Raw genomic sequence first — 19,980 nt, forward strand, 5'->3', positions numbered from 1 at the left:
CCTATTACACAGGAACAATTCAGTGTGTGTGACACAGGCATCCGGCGGTGTAACACCAGGGTTTACAATCTTATCACAATACTACTAAATTCCCCCCAAACCAAGTACAACTAAGCAAGTATAATGGTTAGTTAGCTTGCAAGCCAAACAGTGTAAAGTTAAACTAAATGTTGTTCCCAGACTTCCTTACAAGTCCCTCTCTGGGAGATATAACTCTGTAGAAATCCTCTGTGACTTAGTCCTTTTACCAGACAGGTAGATAGTTCACCAGTATTGCAGCCTGGGGTGATGATTATACCTAACTAACTAACTACAGGCTTTTTACTCAGTCCCAGCAATATGGTGCAAAACTTGCAGTGTGGTGCGTGCACGCTTACTTCTGTTGGGTACCTTTTAGTCTCTGTTAGCATCAGGGTGAAGAGGAGCTCCTCGGACAGCATGCGGTCTCACTGGCAGTCTCACTTCTCAGCCAAGTCTCTGACAGTAATCTTCTCCTTAGGATGGTGTCTGGACAGACTCTGAAAGTCTCAAATCCTCAGCTATTCTTGCTGTGGCTTCTCCCTCCAAGGACCCTCTCTGCACAGTGATGTCTCCACAGCTCTCTCTTCTCTAGAGTCCAGCACACTCTGACTCAAAATGGCTCCTAGAACCTTCCTACAACGATCAGGGTCTCCACATCAATCTTCCAGGGGCATACAGCCTTTTTCCTTTTACTTGTTATCTCGCAACAGCGACCTCTTGTGGTCAAACAACAAAATGTCAGGTTATGAAAACACCAACTCAATTACACATTGCACATTCACTACACAGGGGCTGTTTCACCCTCTTACACCTCTTTTGAATTGGTCGTGGCGTCCTTGTTGTTGCAAAACGTCACTCTCTAACATTTAGCAGAGAGTCACAGTGATCTTGTCAAAGTCGTGTGGACCTAGCCTAACCCTACAAGTAAAACAATCCTATATACACATGTAAAATAGTGTGCAGGCCCAATATTGTGGACATACATGTACGCCTTTGCTGCAGAACAGGACATGATTGGAGAGTGGAATGGCGAGTATACATAATGAAAAATATACTTGGAAAACCTCTTTAATATATTCAATTTATATAAAAAGTGTAGACTATAAGTGGGGATATAAAACCGCATATATGTAATAAATATAGGATCATCTCGGTAACAAATAAAATGAGTATTTCGGACGACTTGCTTTCTCCGTTGTGTATAGCATTGACCTTCATCTTCTCCTTACTGCTCCATAGCTGTACATTATGTAATGAATTCCATACATCAGTAGGGCTGCAATAATGTGACAGTGACCTCTGCTGTTGTCATAAGCAACATGGAAATTCCATTACACAATGAAGAAAATGGAGCGTTGTAAATAAAAGAGTGTCAGATTTTATAGTATACCAGGCCCTATTGTAGGAAGGTGTAGATAGACGATGGGAAACCTAAGATAGTGGGGTTAGGTAATAGGACTATTGGCTCAAGGCACTCATATGACCTCTGAGTATCCTCATTCTGAAAATAACATAAACTACAAGGCCTATTTTGTTACTGCCATCTGGTGGAAGTAAAGAACATTGAGAATCACATTACTCAACCACTGTTCCGCACTTCGCGTTTTAAGCCAGTTGTCTGAAAGTTGACCCTGTTCTCTATTTCTTATAGTTGTCTCCAGGGTCAGATGAAGAAGATGGTCACGACAGCTCAGGACGAGAGACTCTTGGCCGTATTCAGTTCAGCGTGGGCTACAACTTTCAAGAGTCTACTCTCACTGTTAAGATTATGAAGGCACAAGAGCTACCCGCCAAGGACTTTAGTGGAACCAGTGATCCATTTGTGAAGATTTATCTGCTGCCTGACAAGAAGCACAAGCTGGAGACCAAGGTGAAGAGGAAAAACCTCAACCCACATTGGAACGAGACCTTCCTTTTCGAGGGTGAGATGCACAAGGCGGAGGGGGTGAAGGGTTAACTGTGTCCCAACTATACCTGACAAGTAATGGACCACCAATGGTCTAACTGTGGTTATAGATCAATTAAGTGGGCTCCATGGAGAGGGATTAGATCTTCTTACTCTTTGGCCGGGTTCACACGATGTATTTTGGCACGTAGACAGCGCAGGAGCTTTTGTGGGCCATATACGCTGCCATTGTTTTCAATGGGAGCCGGGACCGTATACGCGGCGCTATTTTGCAGCCACCGCAAAATCACGGCTGCAAAATAGCGCCGCGAATACGGTACCGGCTCCCATTGAAAACAGTGGGACCGTATACGGCCCGCAAAAGCTCCCGCGCCATCTACATGCCAAAATACATCGTGTGAACCCGGCCTAATAGTAAACTGATAGTTACTTAAATAAGGTTTGCCTTTTATAGATTTTTTCTATTGCTCTTTTTCGTTAGGCCCGGTTCACATTTGCGTTCGGGTTTCCATTCGGGGAGTCCACTTAGAGACCGCCTGAATGGAAACCTATACACATAAAAAAGCGGTTATCTGGGAAACCCGTGGATCCCATAGACTATAATGGGGTCCATGTGGTTTTCGCACGAAACATGCAGAGAGAAAAGTCCTGCAAGCAGCACTTTTCTCTCTGCATGTTTCGTGTGAAAAGCACAAGGACCCCATTACAGTCTATGGGTCCACAGGTTTCTTTAGGTAGCCGCCTTTTTATGTGAATTGGTTTCCATTCAAGGGGTCCCCAAGTGGACTCCCCAAATGGAAACCCAAACAAAGATGTGAACTGGAAAATGCCTATCTAGAAAATCATTGGTCAATACTGAGCCAGGAACCTGGAAAGCTTTAGAACCGGAGCAACACGAATGAGGTCGTGCTTGATCTCCACTTTGCAGGTTTCCGTATTCTGCCCAAGAAACTGGACAGGAGACGGAAACCCACAGTCAGTTTTCAAACCCATTCACTTGAATGAGCATCTTCTGCCTCTCCACGGCGAAACCGTTTTTTTTATCCGGACACAAAGTCGGACATGCAGGACTTTGTGTCCCGTTATAAAAAAAAACGGTTTCAACGCGGAGACCAGAAGATGCTCATGGGCGGTCACTGACTGCCAGGCTTCCGTCTCCTGTCCAGTTTCTCGGGTAGAAGACGGAAACCACAAAGCGGAGACCGGGCGCAGGTGTGAACCCGCCCTCAGAGTATTAATATTCAGAGTGAATATCTATATTTTTTTACCCACTCTGAGTCCTTTCCCAAAATGTTTTCCCGACCACATTGCAAACCTGGTGAGCGCCTGGTGAACAAAGTAACAGTACTAAAGTTTACAAGCCAACCATTACTAATGGGAAAAAGATAAACCTAATTGTAGGAGTTCTCCTTTAATAAACTTTAATACACTGTCACTTGGATACATGACACTTATAAACATGTTGCATACGGTCATATTAGCTTATTACTTTCTAGCTGGCGGCGCGGTGATTTTGGCTACACGACGGTTAAATATTTGTGTTTGTCACATTTATGTTTTTCCACCGTTTTTCCGGAGACTCTTGACACCGACTTGTTGACTTGGATAAGTGTTTGCATTATTAGGATTATTTCATTATATAATTTACGTTCAGAGACACTTGGCAGTTTCTGAATATTTTCTTATTCATTTACATAAGTTGTGAGGTATCTGTGCAGAGCCGTGAGCCTTCAGAGGCCGCTATGCTATGAATGTATTCCCATATTTTCATGCTACGTGCAACCCGCTCCTTGGATTATTTGACATTCGAAGCCCACCCCTCTCCGTACACTGCAACTACAGAAGACACCACCAGGAATTTCAAGGGTTGCATAAGATTAGAAAAATTGGCCTGCTTTTTTTTTTTTTTTGCAGTAAGACCGCCACCCTTGTCCGTTCAGGTATTCGAGCGAATGGGACAGAGTTCCAATACCAAGCACTGTCCCTACCATATATATGGCGCTGTGCCTATATAAACATGAAGGAGGTGGAGTAATTGTTGGGGGCTTTGGTTTGTCGGACCACCACAGATTAAATGAGCAATGCGTCTTCTAGGCTGCGGCTCTCCTAACTCTCCCTCTCTACTGAGATGAGCGATGAAAGCACACGGACCCCATAGACTAAAATGGGGTCCGTGTGTTTTCCGTGCGGTCATACGTAGAGGAAAGTAGTTCATGAAGCACTTTTCTCTCCGCATGTTGCGTGCGGACACTGAGCAGTAAACACACGGACCTCATTATCGTCTATGGGATCCGTGTGCTTTCATTGCGGTGGCTTGTCAATGTGTTCAGTCCCCATGCAGACTCCTCGAACAGAAAACCGAACGCAGATGTGAACCAGGCCTTATTCGGTCAACATTAGACTTCATATTGCAGGGAAAAAAAACGAGTAAAATGGCACAGCTGTGACAAAAATAATACACAAATTTATAATGGGATTTGTCACTTTCTGCTTTTCCTGCTAAAAGGGTGAAATTTGCTTTTATACAGAAGTTTCTTTGACATTTGAAAATTGCTTCTAAGCGCTGTTACCTCTGAACCGCCACAGCGATCCCATCTGTATAGACAATCCACATAACTGCTCCGTCGCTATTACATATTCCTTACGCTATGTGTGACATTTTTATACGGAGCCCAATGTCTTGGAATTATTTTATACACGGCCATATTTGTTACAGTTATGAGCTCAATGTACAGTCGGGATTTGAACTGTCATCTTATTTTATGAGGTCACAAGCCCATGACAGAGTTTGCAAGATGGATCCCAGTGACGCCTGACGGACGCCATTGGCTTCCAGTGCGGTTTCTGTCATCTTGAAGGCGAGAAAAGTAATACGTGATGGAGTCTTTAAAGGCCCAATACTCACCTGATAAATCCTCCGCTCTTCCGGCGTCACTGCTCCAGTCTTATTGATGATGATGCGGCCATAAAACCATGTGAACATTGCACAGTCGCTGGCTTTAGCTGTATTGCGCTGTACATCACAGAGTCAGCGGAGGCGTTTGCAGCAGTCGCCTGCGTATAAGTCGCCTGCACACATCATCACTGCAGCAAAATAGTAAAGGCCTGCAGGAACGAAGCAGAACCATTGGAACAGCCGGGGATTTATCAATGGAGTATTGGTTTTTCAGCTGCCTGGCATGAATGCCTGTATATATATATATATATAACTACTTGTAACTTTCCCTCCCCTATTGAATCACTGTCCACCCCAGGGTTTCCATCCTAAACCCCAGAGAAACTGGACAGACAACAGCTTGGGAGATTTTGTACATTACTATTGTGGCTGGTCATAGACCAGCCGCAATAGTAATATTGCTATGACAGGCCTGGGAGTCTTTAGTAGGCTCCGAGCTGTCATAAGAACAGGTCGGCTCTTGCAAATTCGCCGCGCAGGAGCTGCAACTTGATAACTTTTCATGTGAGCGGTAGGGCGCGGTATGTAACATGTCCAACTAAGACGTCAGCAAAATAACCAAACAGTAGAGGTAAGCCAGGCCCCGGAAATCCGGAGGGCCCATCCAACTTCCCGTCCGACCCTCATCTTTTCTGTGACTTGCCATAACATTGCGAGGATTCACTGCAAAAGAAACCAAAAGATTATGCAAACAAGGCTTAAAAAACAAGGAACCAACGCTCCGACACCATAGAAACCTGTAAATCCTCTGAATATACTTCCTAATAAAATCCATCCTTACATATCTTTACATAACTAAGTAAAGGGGATGGAGGGTGAGAGCCTGAGTGTGATGGCAGCCAAAGAGAATATGGCTGCCACAGCTCGGCTACTTAAGGCCATGGACCAAACCACTGGTTGGACCACCCCCGGAAACAGGGCGGGAAGAAAATGGAACATCCCAAAGCTTAGAAGGTGAGCACATGAGAGGAAAGGGGAGGGGACAGAAATGTGGAGAGGATACCAGGAACGGATCCCCCTACCGGTCAGTCCCTGCCATCCTCCCCATAGGTCCGATGACTACAATACTTGATAAAATTCAGTTTACCGTCCACCATTCAGTGATACAGCCATATGGGACTCCATAGGCTAACATACAATGTTCTTTCAGGTTCCATATACATGGAGCTTATCCTCAAGAAGAAGCTATGGTTCAGGGGTAGCAAAAATCTAGACGGACACAATCTATTGGCTTTTTTTACTTGGATTTGTATGGAGCACAACACAAAAACTCTGAATGCTTCTGCAAGGTACAGGAGCCGCACAGGCAAGTTTTTTATGCTGGTGTGATGCCAAAACAAGGGGTAAAGTGAAATAAAAAGAGAAGTATCATTTGTCCTGTATACAGTCTCACCCTGTATAAAGGACAAAAACCATATTAGAACCCCTGAACCTTGGAAACACATCCTCAGGGTATGACCAGACTGTTCGATAAACCGTATGCAGCCGATTCCTTCACCGTCCGGGTCACAATGACGATCACAACGCGAGTTCACCAGCAACGCTGATTGTTATCGGAAAACTTAGAAAACCGCTGCAACGTCTGGCCATACCCTCAAGGTTCTCCTAATAAAGACAGGTAAGATAGATTTTTTTTTTTTTTATGCCGTGCTTGTATTTCTGGGTTAACTCTCCACTTGAGACTTGTAGCTTAAGGTGCAGAAAGTAATACTGGGCTTTTCATGTTTTGCAGGATTCCCATATGAGAAAGTGGTGCAGAGAGTCCTATACCTTCAAGTTTTGGACTACGATCGATTCAGTCGGAACGACCCCATAGGAGAAGTATCTATTCCTCTTAACAAAATAGACTTGACGCAGATGCAGACTTTCTGGAAAGAGTTAAAACCGTGCAGCGATGGCAGTGTAAGGAACATCATTGTTGTATGGGTTATATGAGGGGTAATAGGGGGAGGACTCCTTTCATTGGGATAACCCTGCTGTAAACAAAAGCGGAGAAGTGTGTGTATGTTGTAACTAATGCTAGGTTCACAGCTGTATTCAGGTTTCCATTTGGGGGGTCCGCTTACCTAATCTGCTTTAAAAAAAGCGATTACCCACGGAAAGACCCCATAGACTATAAAGGACTCCAAGGGATTTCTGCGCCCGAAAAGGGCTAAAAATTCAGAGAGCAAAGCGTTGCAATACATATGAGAGAAGAGAAGATCGGCTTTTTAAGGTTTTATATTAACCCTTTCACTGTCAAAAATTGCCCTCATGATTTTTTTCTGTTCTAAAAATGAGAATGAGAAAGGTACTGCTATAGGGGTGAGGGGGGCTGGTTAAAAAAGACGGAAAATAGACCGCAATTTAGACAAGAAATCCTAATGTAACCCATATACTAAGCTTAGTCTGTTCATCATTTGTTTCACAAAGAAGATGGAAAATCTACAATCAGTTTTGGGTAAAAAGATGCCGGCGGTGAAGGGTTGATGGGTTGTTGCAGATGGCAGCATTTTCACTTGTTAATATTCAGAATGCAAAGTGTAAGTATCATTCAGTGGCAACTGTGCAAATGGCTGATTCATTCAGTAAGTCACATTTGGCGAATATGTGAATAATTATACACATGGCGTGTTCATCGCCTCACCTGACTGTGACCGGTAAAATAAGATAGAGGGGGAAGAAAATAGAACTATACATACAGGAGACATATCTACATAGCAGTATATGGCGGAATCAGAGTTACCCTTAAAGGGATAGAAGATAGATAGATAGATAGATAGATAGATAGATAGATAGATAGATAGATAGATAGATAGATAGATAGATAGATAGGAGATAGATAGATAGATAGATATAGGAGATAAATACAGATAGATAGATGATAGATAGATAGATAGATAGATAGATAGATAGATAGATAGGAGATAGATAGATAGATAGATAGATAGATAGATAGATATTAGATAGATAGATAGATAGATAGATAGATAGATAGATAGATAGGAGATAGATAGATAGATAGATAGATAGATATTAGATAGATAGATAGATAGATAGATAGATAGATAGATAGATAGATACTGTAGATAGATAGATAGATAGATAGATAGATAGATAGATAGATAGATAGATAGATAGATAGATAGACATATCTGTTTTTATCCATTTTTCTGTTCCTTTGGGAGAACAGAAAAACTGATAACTTAGCACAGATGTAGACGTACCCATAGATAGATAGATAGATAGATAGATAGATAGATAGATAGATAGATAGATAGATAGGAGATAGATTATCTAGTGTACTAGTATGGTGGCACAATAGTAACCGTGCTCATAATAATAGTAAAGATGGCGAACAAGCTGAGGTTAGATGATGGAATACCAATGGTTGATCTGGTGTTAGACTAAAATGAAGTTGGATTGGAAAATCACAGATTTCAGAGACTTGAGTAGTTGAGTGAGATCAGGAAGATTAACATTGCATAGAAGAATATAGGATTATTCACAGTCACAGCAATGTTAGTTGAGGGATTTACATCAGAGAAGAGAATAGCATAGTATTATGTGGCTCGGGGTCAGTGGGGAATAGATAAAAGAACGAGAGAGGCAAAATCCATTTGATAGAACTGAAGACCAGACCGGAGCGTACAATTACTGGTGTACGGCTCTAGTTGCCGCATGTTTTTTCTCAGATGCTTAAGTCTTCATAATTGTAACAATAAAAATCCCATACGTAATGCTAGAATACAGATATATGAGATCTGCAAACCTTGGAATATCCTATCGAAAGACATAGAACATAAGTTTATGGCGCCATTTTCTTAAAGAGAACCTTTGGAAACTTCCACCAAGTCCAATGCTTTTAATCCTTTGATCAGTACTACTACTTTCTGGCACAGTTGGAATTTTTCTGTAGCCCCCACCGTTCCTGAGTATCAGTGCTGTCAGTTACAATACTCAATATACTACATATGCTCTCTACTGTCAGGTGGGCAGTGACTGTCTGTCTGTTACAGCCCATGACCCGCCCTCCTGACAGTAGAGAGCCTATTTAGCATATTGGGTGTTAAAATTACCTGCTTTACTCAGGAATGGTAGGGACTTCAGAAAAAAATCCATCCGTACCAGAGTCAGTGGAGGAGTATCTATAAGTGTTGGAGGTGGAGGAATGTCACGTTAAAAAAACGTCCCCTCTGCCCAAAACCCCGTGATCCACTGATGTCAGTGGGGAAATTTTGTTTGGCCATATATCTACACTTTAACATCATTTCCCCTATAATACATGAGCCGAATCCAGCGTAATTACTTAATGCCTCCTGCTCTGTCTCATGGGGCCAGCCTCAATGATGTCCTATCACTCTAATAGGTTGTCTAAGGACTAAGCAGGAGCATGACCATGTGACCAATGGACACACGTCCACGTCCACACTTCTCACGTCTTGAGGAGAGGGAGTAGAGGTCTTTCTGAAAAAAAGCAGCAATGTTTTAAAATCCGTGATAATCCCTTTAACAAACTCTTAAAGGGTCAGCAGGTCACCTGCTATATTTTATTTGTTTTGTATACAGGGCACTTAGAAGCATTATGGGTCAGCAGAGACACATAGGAATGTGACTGCTTAATATAGAGCATAAATGTATAATAGCTCAAACTATAATGTTTGACCAAAAAACAGGAGGTCCTATCCATGGTAGACCATTGCCTCCTATTCTTGGTAAACCATTGCCTCCTATCCTTGGTAGACCATTGCCTCCTATTCTTGTTAGACTATTGCCTCCTATCCTTGGTAAACCATTGCCACTTATCCTTGGTAGACCATTGCCTCCTATCCTTGGTAAACCATTGCCACTTATCCTTGGTAGACCATTACCTCCTATTCTTGGTAGAATATTGCCTCTTATCCTTGGTAGACCATTGCCTCTTATCCATGGTAGACATTGCCTCCTATCCTTGGTAGACCATTGCCTCTTATCCATGGTAGACATTGCCTCCTATCCTTGGTAGAACATTACCGCTTATCCTTGGTAGACCATTGCCTCCTATCCTTGGTAGACCATTGCCTCCTATCCTTGGTAGACCATTTCCTCCTATCCTTGGTAGACCATTTCCTCCTATCCTTGGTAGACCATTGCCTCTTATCCATGGTAGACATTGCCTCCTATCCTTGGTAGACCATTGCCTCTTATCCATGGTAGACATTGCCTCCTATCCTTGGTAGACCATTGCCTCCTATCCTTGGTAGCCCATTGCCTCCTATCCTTGGTAGAACATTGCCTCTTATCCTTGGTAGACCATTGCCTCTTATCCATGGTAGACTATTGCCTCCTATCCTTGGTAGACCATTTCCTCCTATCCTTGGTAGACCATTTCCTCCTATCCTTGGTAGACCATTGCCTCCTATCCTTGGTAGACCATTTCCTCCTATCCATGGTAGACCATTGCCTCCTATCTTTGGTAGACCATTGCCATTAATAACAAAAGCCTGGAAAACTCCTCTAAAGGGGTTCCCTATTATTTTAGGTTGATGGCATATATTGTACCTAGGATATGTCTTTGATGTGTATTGGTGATGGCCCATTTACTGAAACCCCTATACTCTTTGGAGTTTTACCTGACACGGCTTCACTCTTATCTATATACTTTGCATCTTTGCCTCATAAGGGATGGAGACGCACATACTCATGATCGGTAGAAGTTCCTGCAGTCAGCTCCTCACTGATAGCTCATCCACGGGACATGACATCAAGCTTCAATAGCGCAGAACCCCTTTATACCTTCCCTTTAGTATCCTTTGACTGGACCTATACGTTATTACCACATCCAGAAATTTGGGGCATAGCAATGCTCCTGCAGCGTTTCTAACAAGCGCCAAAATAATGACTCTTTGTAGTTATTAACATTTACATCCTTGCATTTGGATAGTTGTTGACCTAGTCCTTTCATAGATCAAACGCACTTTGGAATAGACACACAGCAGTCGCCTGAACTAAAATATTCTATTTCTGGGAACTTTCCACGGTTCGAGATTGACGGCTTTATTTTACAGTCTTAGATAACCCAGTTTGGAAATTTATTCCGAGGACGAGGCACATACAGTATATGTAGCTGGGTTTTTTCCTGTGATTATGTTGTTCTCAGAGTCTGGCTGGATGTTGTAATATACAATTTTGTTCATCCAGCGATTACAGTCTTAAGGCTTTTTACCGCAGGGTAGAATTTCTGACATTAAAGATCGCCATGTAGTTTAGATTTCTGTCAACTGAAAAGCTTTTTCGGCCCATAGTTCTCCCTCCCAACCTCTCATACACCGCACACTCTGCTTGGACTATGGAGAGGAAACCAAACTCCTCAGTCGGCGACTTGTCTTACCTAAGACCGAAGGAATTGAGCAATGGAAATCCCACAGCCCAGGTTTTTCAGTTTTCGTTTTTGACTCCCATCTTCCAAACCCTATATGAAAGCTTAAAGGGATCCTATCATTTAAACTCAATTTTTCTGCCTCAAAAAAAGACTATTCTTCTCCTACCTTTAGATGTCTTCTCTGCACCGCTGTTCCATAGAAATCCTGGTTTTCTTGTATGAAAATGAGTTCTCTCGCAGCACTGGGGGCGGTCTTCAGCGCTCAAACAGCACTAGGGGCGTCCTCAATGCTGCGAGAGAACTCTCCAGCGCTGCTGCCATCTTCTTCAGGAACAGGTCTTCTTCACGTTTCCTTCTGGCGCTGGCTTCAAACTTCTAGGCCTCGGGCCTAGGGCAAAGCCAACTGTGCATGCCCACCGGCTATAAGAAAATGGCCGCTTATGCAGTATTGTAAGCGCCCATTTTCTTGTGGCCAACAGGCATGCGCTGTCGGCTTTGCCCTAGGCCAGAGGCCTAGAAGTTTGAAGCCAACCCCCGGAAGAAGATGCATGAAGAGCCCGTTCCTGAAGAAGATGGAGGCATCGCTGGAGAATTCTCTGGCAGCATTGGGGACACCCCCAGTGCTGCGGGAGAACTCATTTGCATACCGAAGAAAACCGGGATTTCTACGAAACGGCGATGCAGAGAAGACATCTAAAGGTAGGAGATGAATAGCCTTTCTTAAGGCTATTCCTATGTGATAGACAGAAAAAAATGAGTTTAAATGATAGGATCCCTTTAATGTTTGTGGGACAAATTGAACTTCATATTGGTATTGTTTAATATTCCATACAATGTACTAGGAAGCTGAGAAAAATTCAAAATGGGGTGGAATTGGAGAAAAACTGCATTTGTGCGACTTTCTTAAAGACTTTGTTTTTTATGGCATTCCCTGTGCATCCAAAATGATATGTCACCTGTGTCCTATGGGTCAGTACAATTTAAGGGATACCTAATTTATATATATTTTTTTTTACGTTTTAACCCCTTGAAAAAAATCCAAAACTTTTCAAAAAATTTAAGCTTTAAACATTTTTGAACACGCCATATTCTAACAACTCTAACTTTATTTTTCTTTGCACTGAGATGCGTAAGGTGTCTTTTTTTTGTCTCTGCTGTAGACCAGTACTATGGCAGTCACTCTGCAGTAGAGCGGCTGCCACCTTTAAAGTCCCAACATGTGCCGTAATAGTACGACGGATGTCGGGAAGGGGATAAAGGAAAAGTGTCATCAGAAAATGACCTATTGTTTAAATGACATATTTGCTTATTTTTAAAAATGGTGTGTCACTTCCCATTCCCTACACATGGACCATTGGTCATAGACACAAGGATCTGCGGTAGCCCTATTGACGTCTGTGGGATAGTTTTCTAGGCATGCTCCTTGTCCTTATACAGAGGTCGTTGCACAGAGGGGGGTTGGATAAGTTGAGACCACTTAGGGTCCATTCACATGGAGTAAATTGGCGCTGATTCCGGCACGATAACTCACGTAAGAATCAGCGCTGAAAAAAAGACTCCCATTGACTTCAGTGGGTTCCACGGGGAAGACGGAACCCATTGAAGTCAAAGGTAGACTTTTTTTCAGCGATGATTCTTACGTGCCAGAATCAGCGCCACTTTACTCTGTGTGAATGGACCCTTAGTGTGACTGGTGGGTTGTGTGTCTTAGGCCTGGTTTACATCTGTGTTCAGTATTCCATTCGGGGAGTCTGCTTGGGGACCACCCGAATGGAAACCTATACACATTAAAAAGCGGTTAGCTAAGAGACCACACAGACCCCATAGAATATAATGGGGACCGTGTGGTTTCCGCTCGGTGTCCGCATAGATCATGCAGTGAGAAAAGTACTGCAAGCAACCCCAAGTGGACTTCCAGAACGGAATACCTAACGCAGATGTGAACCAGGCCTTATCTCCTTATATATGATAGCAAAAAATCTGCTACAGAAAACGGGAAGTATCAGCATATTGTTTGGGTTAGTGGCCAGAGTCAGAACTGCATAATTTTTACAATATTTTTTTTTAATATACTGTAGGTAAAATGTAAAAGCCAAAACTTCTTAAAAAAATATGTTTAACATAAAACTTGATTTAAAAAAAAGGTTATTATCTGGTGAATTGAATTTTTTTGCTAGCATTCTTGGAGTTAAAAGGCAGGGTATTTTTATCTTTGGCCCAGCCGTACCTACAGAAGCAGCTAGTGATCCTGCATAACAGAACAGGCACATAAAAGCGCAGTGGTATATCAGGGTTGCAGAGGTAGCAATCCTAGCAAAGTTCCAATTGCTTGAGGGCCCACAGCAGGTAGCTTGTGATAAGAAGTCGGGTGGAGGGCCCAGATATACAATGACTTCTGCTTTAGGGTTCAGCTACTCTTCGATAATAAATCCCCTTTACGCCAGGCACAATATAGGATTACAATAGTTTAATAAACAAAAGGCGAAAACACAAAAGTCCAGTGCAAGGGAGGATATGCTCGGCAAATACGGTGGAGTTTCCTTGAAAAATTAGGGAGATGACACACTTGGCACTTTTGCTGGCTTCAAGCTGGTGATTATCCACTTTAGTTAAATCTGTGTAAGTAGAGGCCTAGACTCGAAACTCAGATTGGAACCGATCCAGCAGGGGATGGTAGGAGAAACAGAAACGCAGCCAGAAACAAGTTCTACTCTATCCGTACAATGCAGTGTAGTGCTGGATTCTCAATGTGCTGGAGAATACGGGGGGCTGTTGGACCTTCATGGGGCATTAGGGTAAGTTCACACGGGGTTTTTTGAGGGTACGGCCTCAAAATCCTGACCAAAAAGACGGCTCCCATTGAAATCAATGGGAGCCGGTCAGTTCTTTTTTCCGGGAGTCGTTTGTTCTGGCTCCCGGAAAAAGAAGCGAGATGCTTATTCTTTCAGGCAGATTCGCCTCGCAACATCCGCCTGAAGATGCTCCCTCCCGACTAGGCCCATTCATTTGGGCCTAATCCAGAGCTGAGTGCGCGACTGGATGCCGGTGTACTGCACTGGCATCCAGTCGCAGCTACCCGTATTTTGGTCCGGAACCTGAGGCGGAGGCCAAAAACCAGGTAGCCGCAACTGAAAGCCGTTGCACTGCACTGGCATCCAGTTGCGTACTCCGCTCCAGATTAGGCCCAATGAATGGGCCTAGTCCGGAGGAGAGAGTGTCTTTAGGCCGAATCACGAAGCGAAACGGCCTGAAGAATGAGCATCTCGCATCTTGATTTCAATGGGAGCCGTCTTTTTGGTCAGGATTTTGAGGCCGTATCCGCTAAAAAACTCTGTGTGAACTTACCCGTATTGTGTCAGAGCTTGGCCCCACCCGGTACGGGGTACGGCTGCCCCTAGGGATATGTTAAAGGTCTAGATATGTGGACAGAGGTTTTGGTTTCCTGAAATTGTTCCTCTATAATATAGTGACCCATATCTACAGACCAAGCGGTCTTCTACTGACAAACACTTCATACGCTGTGACACAACACAGGTTTACGAATAGGAATGTTGGCATCAATATCCCAAATTAGATACTTTCCTTTTTCTCTAATTGGCGTGCCCATTATTTTCTGTTCCTCCTTTGTGTAGCTCACACACACACGCAGACTTTCCTCCGCTCCGCATTATTCTCAGGGCAGACATGCTGTATCACAACATATAATTATATCCACTGAAAAGCCATCATCCCTATAGCACCCAGAACGCGAGCGCGCTATACGACATGCTTATGTCTCCACTAGTGATATAATTGTACCGTCTCGCTCTGCATATTTATATCACCTGTAAGATCTGTGAGAGCTTGTAACAGTGCCAGATATCTGGAGAGCCGAGCGCTCGCTTTATTACTGCGCGCTCGCTGGTGGTGGATGGTAAATCCCATTACACAGAGCAGGCCCGGACCGGCACAATAGCAGCCGCACAATTAACAGGACTTCACACGGAATATCCAGAAGCAACCCTGACACTGCACAGAGCATCTCAGAAGCATTACAAGCCCTTACCTTTACCCACAAACCATTGCAGTAGTCCGACAGAGTCATACAATATTTAATATAGTGGATTCAGGGTCAGAGGAAGATCCTTAGGGTTGGAAATGGAAATCAATGATGTTGCACAGCCCTAAAATATTAATCACAATGTGCAAAATGCCGCATAATAGTACAAAATAGTATTATAGGGTGCACACAGGGGCGTAACTACCGCTACATTTTTTTTTAATAGGTCGTTACCTGCTGGAATAACTCCTGCAGATAACAGGCGCTATTTACTTACCAATCCTGGCTCCTGCTCATAGTTGTCGTCACTTCTTCTGCGAAGGCCACTGTGAACAGGATCCGGGATCGGTACGTGAGGCCACGGACCCCACAAACACTATTGTTTTACTCAGGGTTCTTTTCAGACAATGGAGTATAATGATTGGAGGCCCAGGGAAGGTGAGGGAACATAAAAACCACTGTTACTTACCTCCCCTTTCTCCAGGCAGCCTTCAGGCCTACTTACTAGATTTTAAGGACACGTTGATCCAGGGTTTTTATACTGACTGCCAGATTTGGAGTCGGGAAGGAATTTTTTCCCCTGAAATAGGGCAATTGGAATAAGCCTCATGGGGTTTTTTGCCTTCCCCTGGATCAACACTGTAGGGATTGTAGGGTTATAGGTTGGACTTGATGGACTGATGTCTTTATCCAACCTCATCTACTATGTATGTAACCATGTAACTATGTTATGTGGCGTCCCTGATGTCACATGGCCTGGGCTTGAGTGGCTATGCATTGCAATGCAAGCCCTTGCTCAATTGACATCTCGTCCTCTCCTGGGTCTCTAATTATTATACTATGGGGTCTGTAAAGACCCCAGAGTATAATAATTGTTCATGGGTGTCCACTATGGGACATAATACTGTGTGCAGGGGCCACTATGGGGAATAATAATGCGTGAGGCAATGTAAGAAGGGTGGGCGGGCCATGTCAAAAGTTCGCCACGGGGCCCCTCCATTCCTTGTTAAGCCACTGAGTGCACACATGCAGAATATAATAAACACTATAGGATAGAAAAAATAGGAAGAAAGCCCATTTTCTCCTCCGTGGGATTAGACATGAAAGCCTTGTTTGGTAAAATACTCTCAACCAATAAATTGTTGTAGCTGTAAATACTACAGTAGTACTAATATATCCTCCATAAATAATGGCGCACATGGTACAGTGCTCGACACAGTCCAATAGAGAGGAAGGTGAGAGGCCTACATGGGTTGTGGACTGGGTGGTAGGAAATGGTAGACAGGGCTGAGGAGTCGGTAGGCCAAACCACTTCCAAATCCAACTCTACGCCCACAAGTGAGGGCGTAGGCCGAGGCTCTTCTGAGGGGGGCTCCGATGCTCCATTCCCTTAATAATAGAGCAGGTCCCATCCTAACACCCTTATTGGACGGTATCCGCATATTTATAGACACCTTTCCAAACTGGTAACACCCAGTTGTCAATTTATTCATTGTTTTTTAGTAGGCAGATCTGAATAACAGAGAAGTCAAGAGCTTATCTGTCTGAATTACCAGTAAATAATAGTCCATGTTGTATATTTCCCCTTTGGCTTTGATTACCCAGCTTTCCCAGATTTCTGACTGGCAAATCCGCTTAGTGATGCATTTATACAAATTTATACCATTTTCTAACTAGACAGATTTGCAATTTAAAAGCCTGAGATTGATGCATGAAAACCCTTTTAGGAGCTGTAATAGCAGGAAAAAAACAAAGCAATTGTCGCTTTTGGAAAATCAACAATTGAAAAACTGTTCTAAATAAGAAACCGCTGAATAAAAGTTTCGCCTAGATAAAAAGACATCAAGGACTTATTGTTACTGATTTTCTTATTTCGGGGGGTAAAAGGGAATGGATTATCAAAAAATAATATATTTATACAGATAATCTACTATATATAAAAAACTAAAACTAAAAAGATTCCTGGTTGCACATTTTCTGTTTTTTTTGCAGTTCACTTTTCAGCTTTGCTGTGTAGACTGGAACGTGATCAGCAGAGTCATCTCATTCGAGGAAAGGACATTTAAAGAGGTGGTCAGGGAACATAAATCGATGGCCAGTCATTAGGAGAGGTCATCAATATTGGACCAGAGGGGGTCCAACTCTTGGCACCAGCTGTTTGAAGGGGTCATGGCACTCAGGAGATGGATGTGGCCTCTGTTATGTTTGCATCAGTCCTCAACCTGTATGCTATCTATTTAGTAGTGGTGGTGTATGGTATTGCAGCTTTATTACATAAGGGTTTTTTGGTTAGGATTTTAAGGCCGTATTCGCCTCAAAATCCTGACCAAAAAGACGGCTCCCATTGAGATCAATGGGAACCGTTCAGGTGTTTTTTCCATGTTTGTTCCAGCTCCCGGAAAAAGAAGCGAGATCCTCATTCTTCAGGCCGTTTTGCCTCGTGATTCAGCCTGAAGACACTCCCTCCTCCCGACTAGGCGCATTCATTGGGCCTAATCCGGAGCGGTGCGCGCGACTGGATGCCAGTGCAGTGCACCGGCATTCAGTCGCGGCTACCCGTATTTTGGATCGGAACCTGAGGCAGCCTCCTAATAACCCCGTGTGAACTTACCCTAATTGTACTAGATATACAATGCGCTGAAGAGGCTTCATCACCCGGACTAGTGCCATAGCCCCTTCAGAATATCGGTGGAGGTACCAAGTACCGAACCCCCAATGATCCTAATGACAGGTCATCGATATGCTGATCCCCGCTCACCCCTATGAGAATTGTTGCCGGCATTTTTTCCTAGGACCACGGAATATTATTTGTCTTTAGTAAATGTACTTTTGTGTCAGTCACATTCATCTAAAAGGAAATGAATATTAATGGCCGTTCCTATCTTGTTGATTTCATGTTCTATGTATATTACAGGGAAGTCGAGGAGAATTGCTGCTGTCGCTATGTTACAACCCCTCAGCAAACTCAATCATTGTCAACATCATCAAAGCCCGGAATCTAAAAGCCATGGATATTGGGGGCACCTCAGGTCTGTACGAGCCTCAAACAAAACCCTTTTCACATTTGCATTTATTCAGATTTTTGTACAAGTCTATTGTATTCAGGAGAGGAAAAAAGACCAATCCCCGGCGCTAAAGAGTCTTCAGAATGTACTATGACATATAACATAATACCGCCTGTACCGGGCGCTGCAGTGTCCTCATGTCGCCACTTCTTGCCGGTACAATTATAATAAAAAGGACCACAAAGAAAAAGATTTCTGAAACCCATGTGTGAAATATTAGTATTCACAAAAGAAAAGGTTATGGAACAGAAAATCTAAGGCCTAAATCTTATGGTGAAGTAGAGAAATGTGAGATATGTAGCGTAGCGATGATGGGGCACAGGCTGGAATAGCAAACAAAAACTTGCCCCACGTTGCGGAAACGCAGATTTTTTTGTTGCAGAGCCAAAGACAGAAGTGGAATGAAAAGGAATAGAGAAGGAAGCTCTCAGGTTGAGTTCACACTGGGTTTTTTGGACCGGATTTTGAGGCAGAGGCTTTTAGGGAGCTTTATAAACAGTGCAGCACGCTGAGGCCTCATGCACATGGCGGAGTGTGCAGGCAATGGCTAGTCCAATGGGGGATCAGATGCTCCATTCCATTCTGATGATTATAGAGCAAACCCTATCCTACTCTGTCACATCGGAAGATAGCAAAATAGAAGGCTCCCAATTAAGTCAATGGGAGACAGAAGGCACTCAAATAACACTCCGATGTCATGATGTGGGATGTATGAAGCCTTAGGCTTATGAAGCCTCAAAATCCGCCAGCAAAAATGGCTCCCATTGACTTCAATGGGAGTCACTCACTTTTTCTTTCTCGCTAGCTAGAAGAAAAAAGAAGCAAGATGACCAATCTTACCACAAAAACACTACATTTCTGCGATGTAGGGCCTCAGTCTTAAAGGGGTTGTCCCATCACAAGGATCCTATCTATACTGCTAGTTTATGTGGATTTAAGACTTTTCCTAAATACATTGCTTTATCAAAACTGCTTTGTTTGGCCACTATCTTAATTTATTCACTTCATTGTTTGCACTGTGTTTCCATGACCATGGGGCCCTTGCCAAGCTTATCTGCCTGCTCTGGGGGGGGGGGGGGGGGGGGGCTGAGTGCTGGAAGCAGCTCTGAGCTGTGTATGTCTCTACCACAGACAAGTAGCGGAGCTGCTGCTCTCAGATAGGGGACACATTGAAGTGAATGGGATCTGTTTTGAGCGCTCACACTCTGACACGTTTATATGTGTCTGAATACGCGGTGCGTTACTCTGTGGGAACGGAGCCTTAGTGTTTCTAAACTAAGGATTTCCCACTGTTTTTTATGAATATTTTTGGTAATATTTTTATTATCCATTTTTTTCCGGCACCTTTCAAGTCCTATAGAATAGACTATGGAAAAATACCCAAGAAAACCTCCATACCCAGGGCATGCTACATGAACGTGTCACTGACCCAAAAGATGCCAATATATTTTGTATGTGGCGTATTTTTAGCATGGATTTTGCACATGTAAATCCTGATCGTGCACATGCACCCTATACCCATTATATATGTCTATAATGGGAATATTCCTGGTTTTTAAAGGGGTACTCTCATTTCATATATATATATATGGTATATCCACAGGATCATTGTTATACATGCAGGTCCCACAATCCCACACGTGACATGGCCGC

At 43.3% G+C, this 19,980-nt stretch overlaps 1 protein-coding gene across 5 annotated transcripts in view; it reads left to right on the plus strand.

Annotated features, from left to right (window-relative positions):
• Positions 1-19,980, plus strand: part of SYT7 (synaptotagmin 7) — a 310,992-nt gene that overhangs the window by 282,390 nt on the left and 8,622 nt on the right. For all 5 annotated transcript variants that reach the window (XM_075281379.1, XM_075281380.1, XM_075281382.1 and 2 more), the window contains 3 exons: positions 1,673-1,943; positions 6,616-6,785; positions 18,177-18,291. In XM_075281379.1, the coding sequence (XP_075137480.1) occupies positions 1,673-1,943; positions 6,616-6,785; positions 18,177-18,291 (556 nt within the window). The remainder of the gene's footprint in view (positions 1-1,672; positions 1,944-6,615; positions 6,786-18,176; positions 18,292-19,980) is intronic.

This window comes from Leptodactylus fuscus, chromosome 7, assembly GCF_031893055.1.
Source record: "Leptodactylus fuscus isolate aLepFus1 chromosome 7, aLepFus1.hap2, whole genome shotgun sequence".
Taxonomy (NCBI): domain Eukaryota; kingdom Metazoa; phylum Chordata; class Amphibia; order Anura; family Leptodactylidae; genus Leptodactylus; species Leptodactylus fuscus.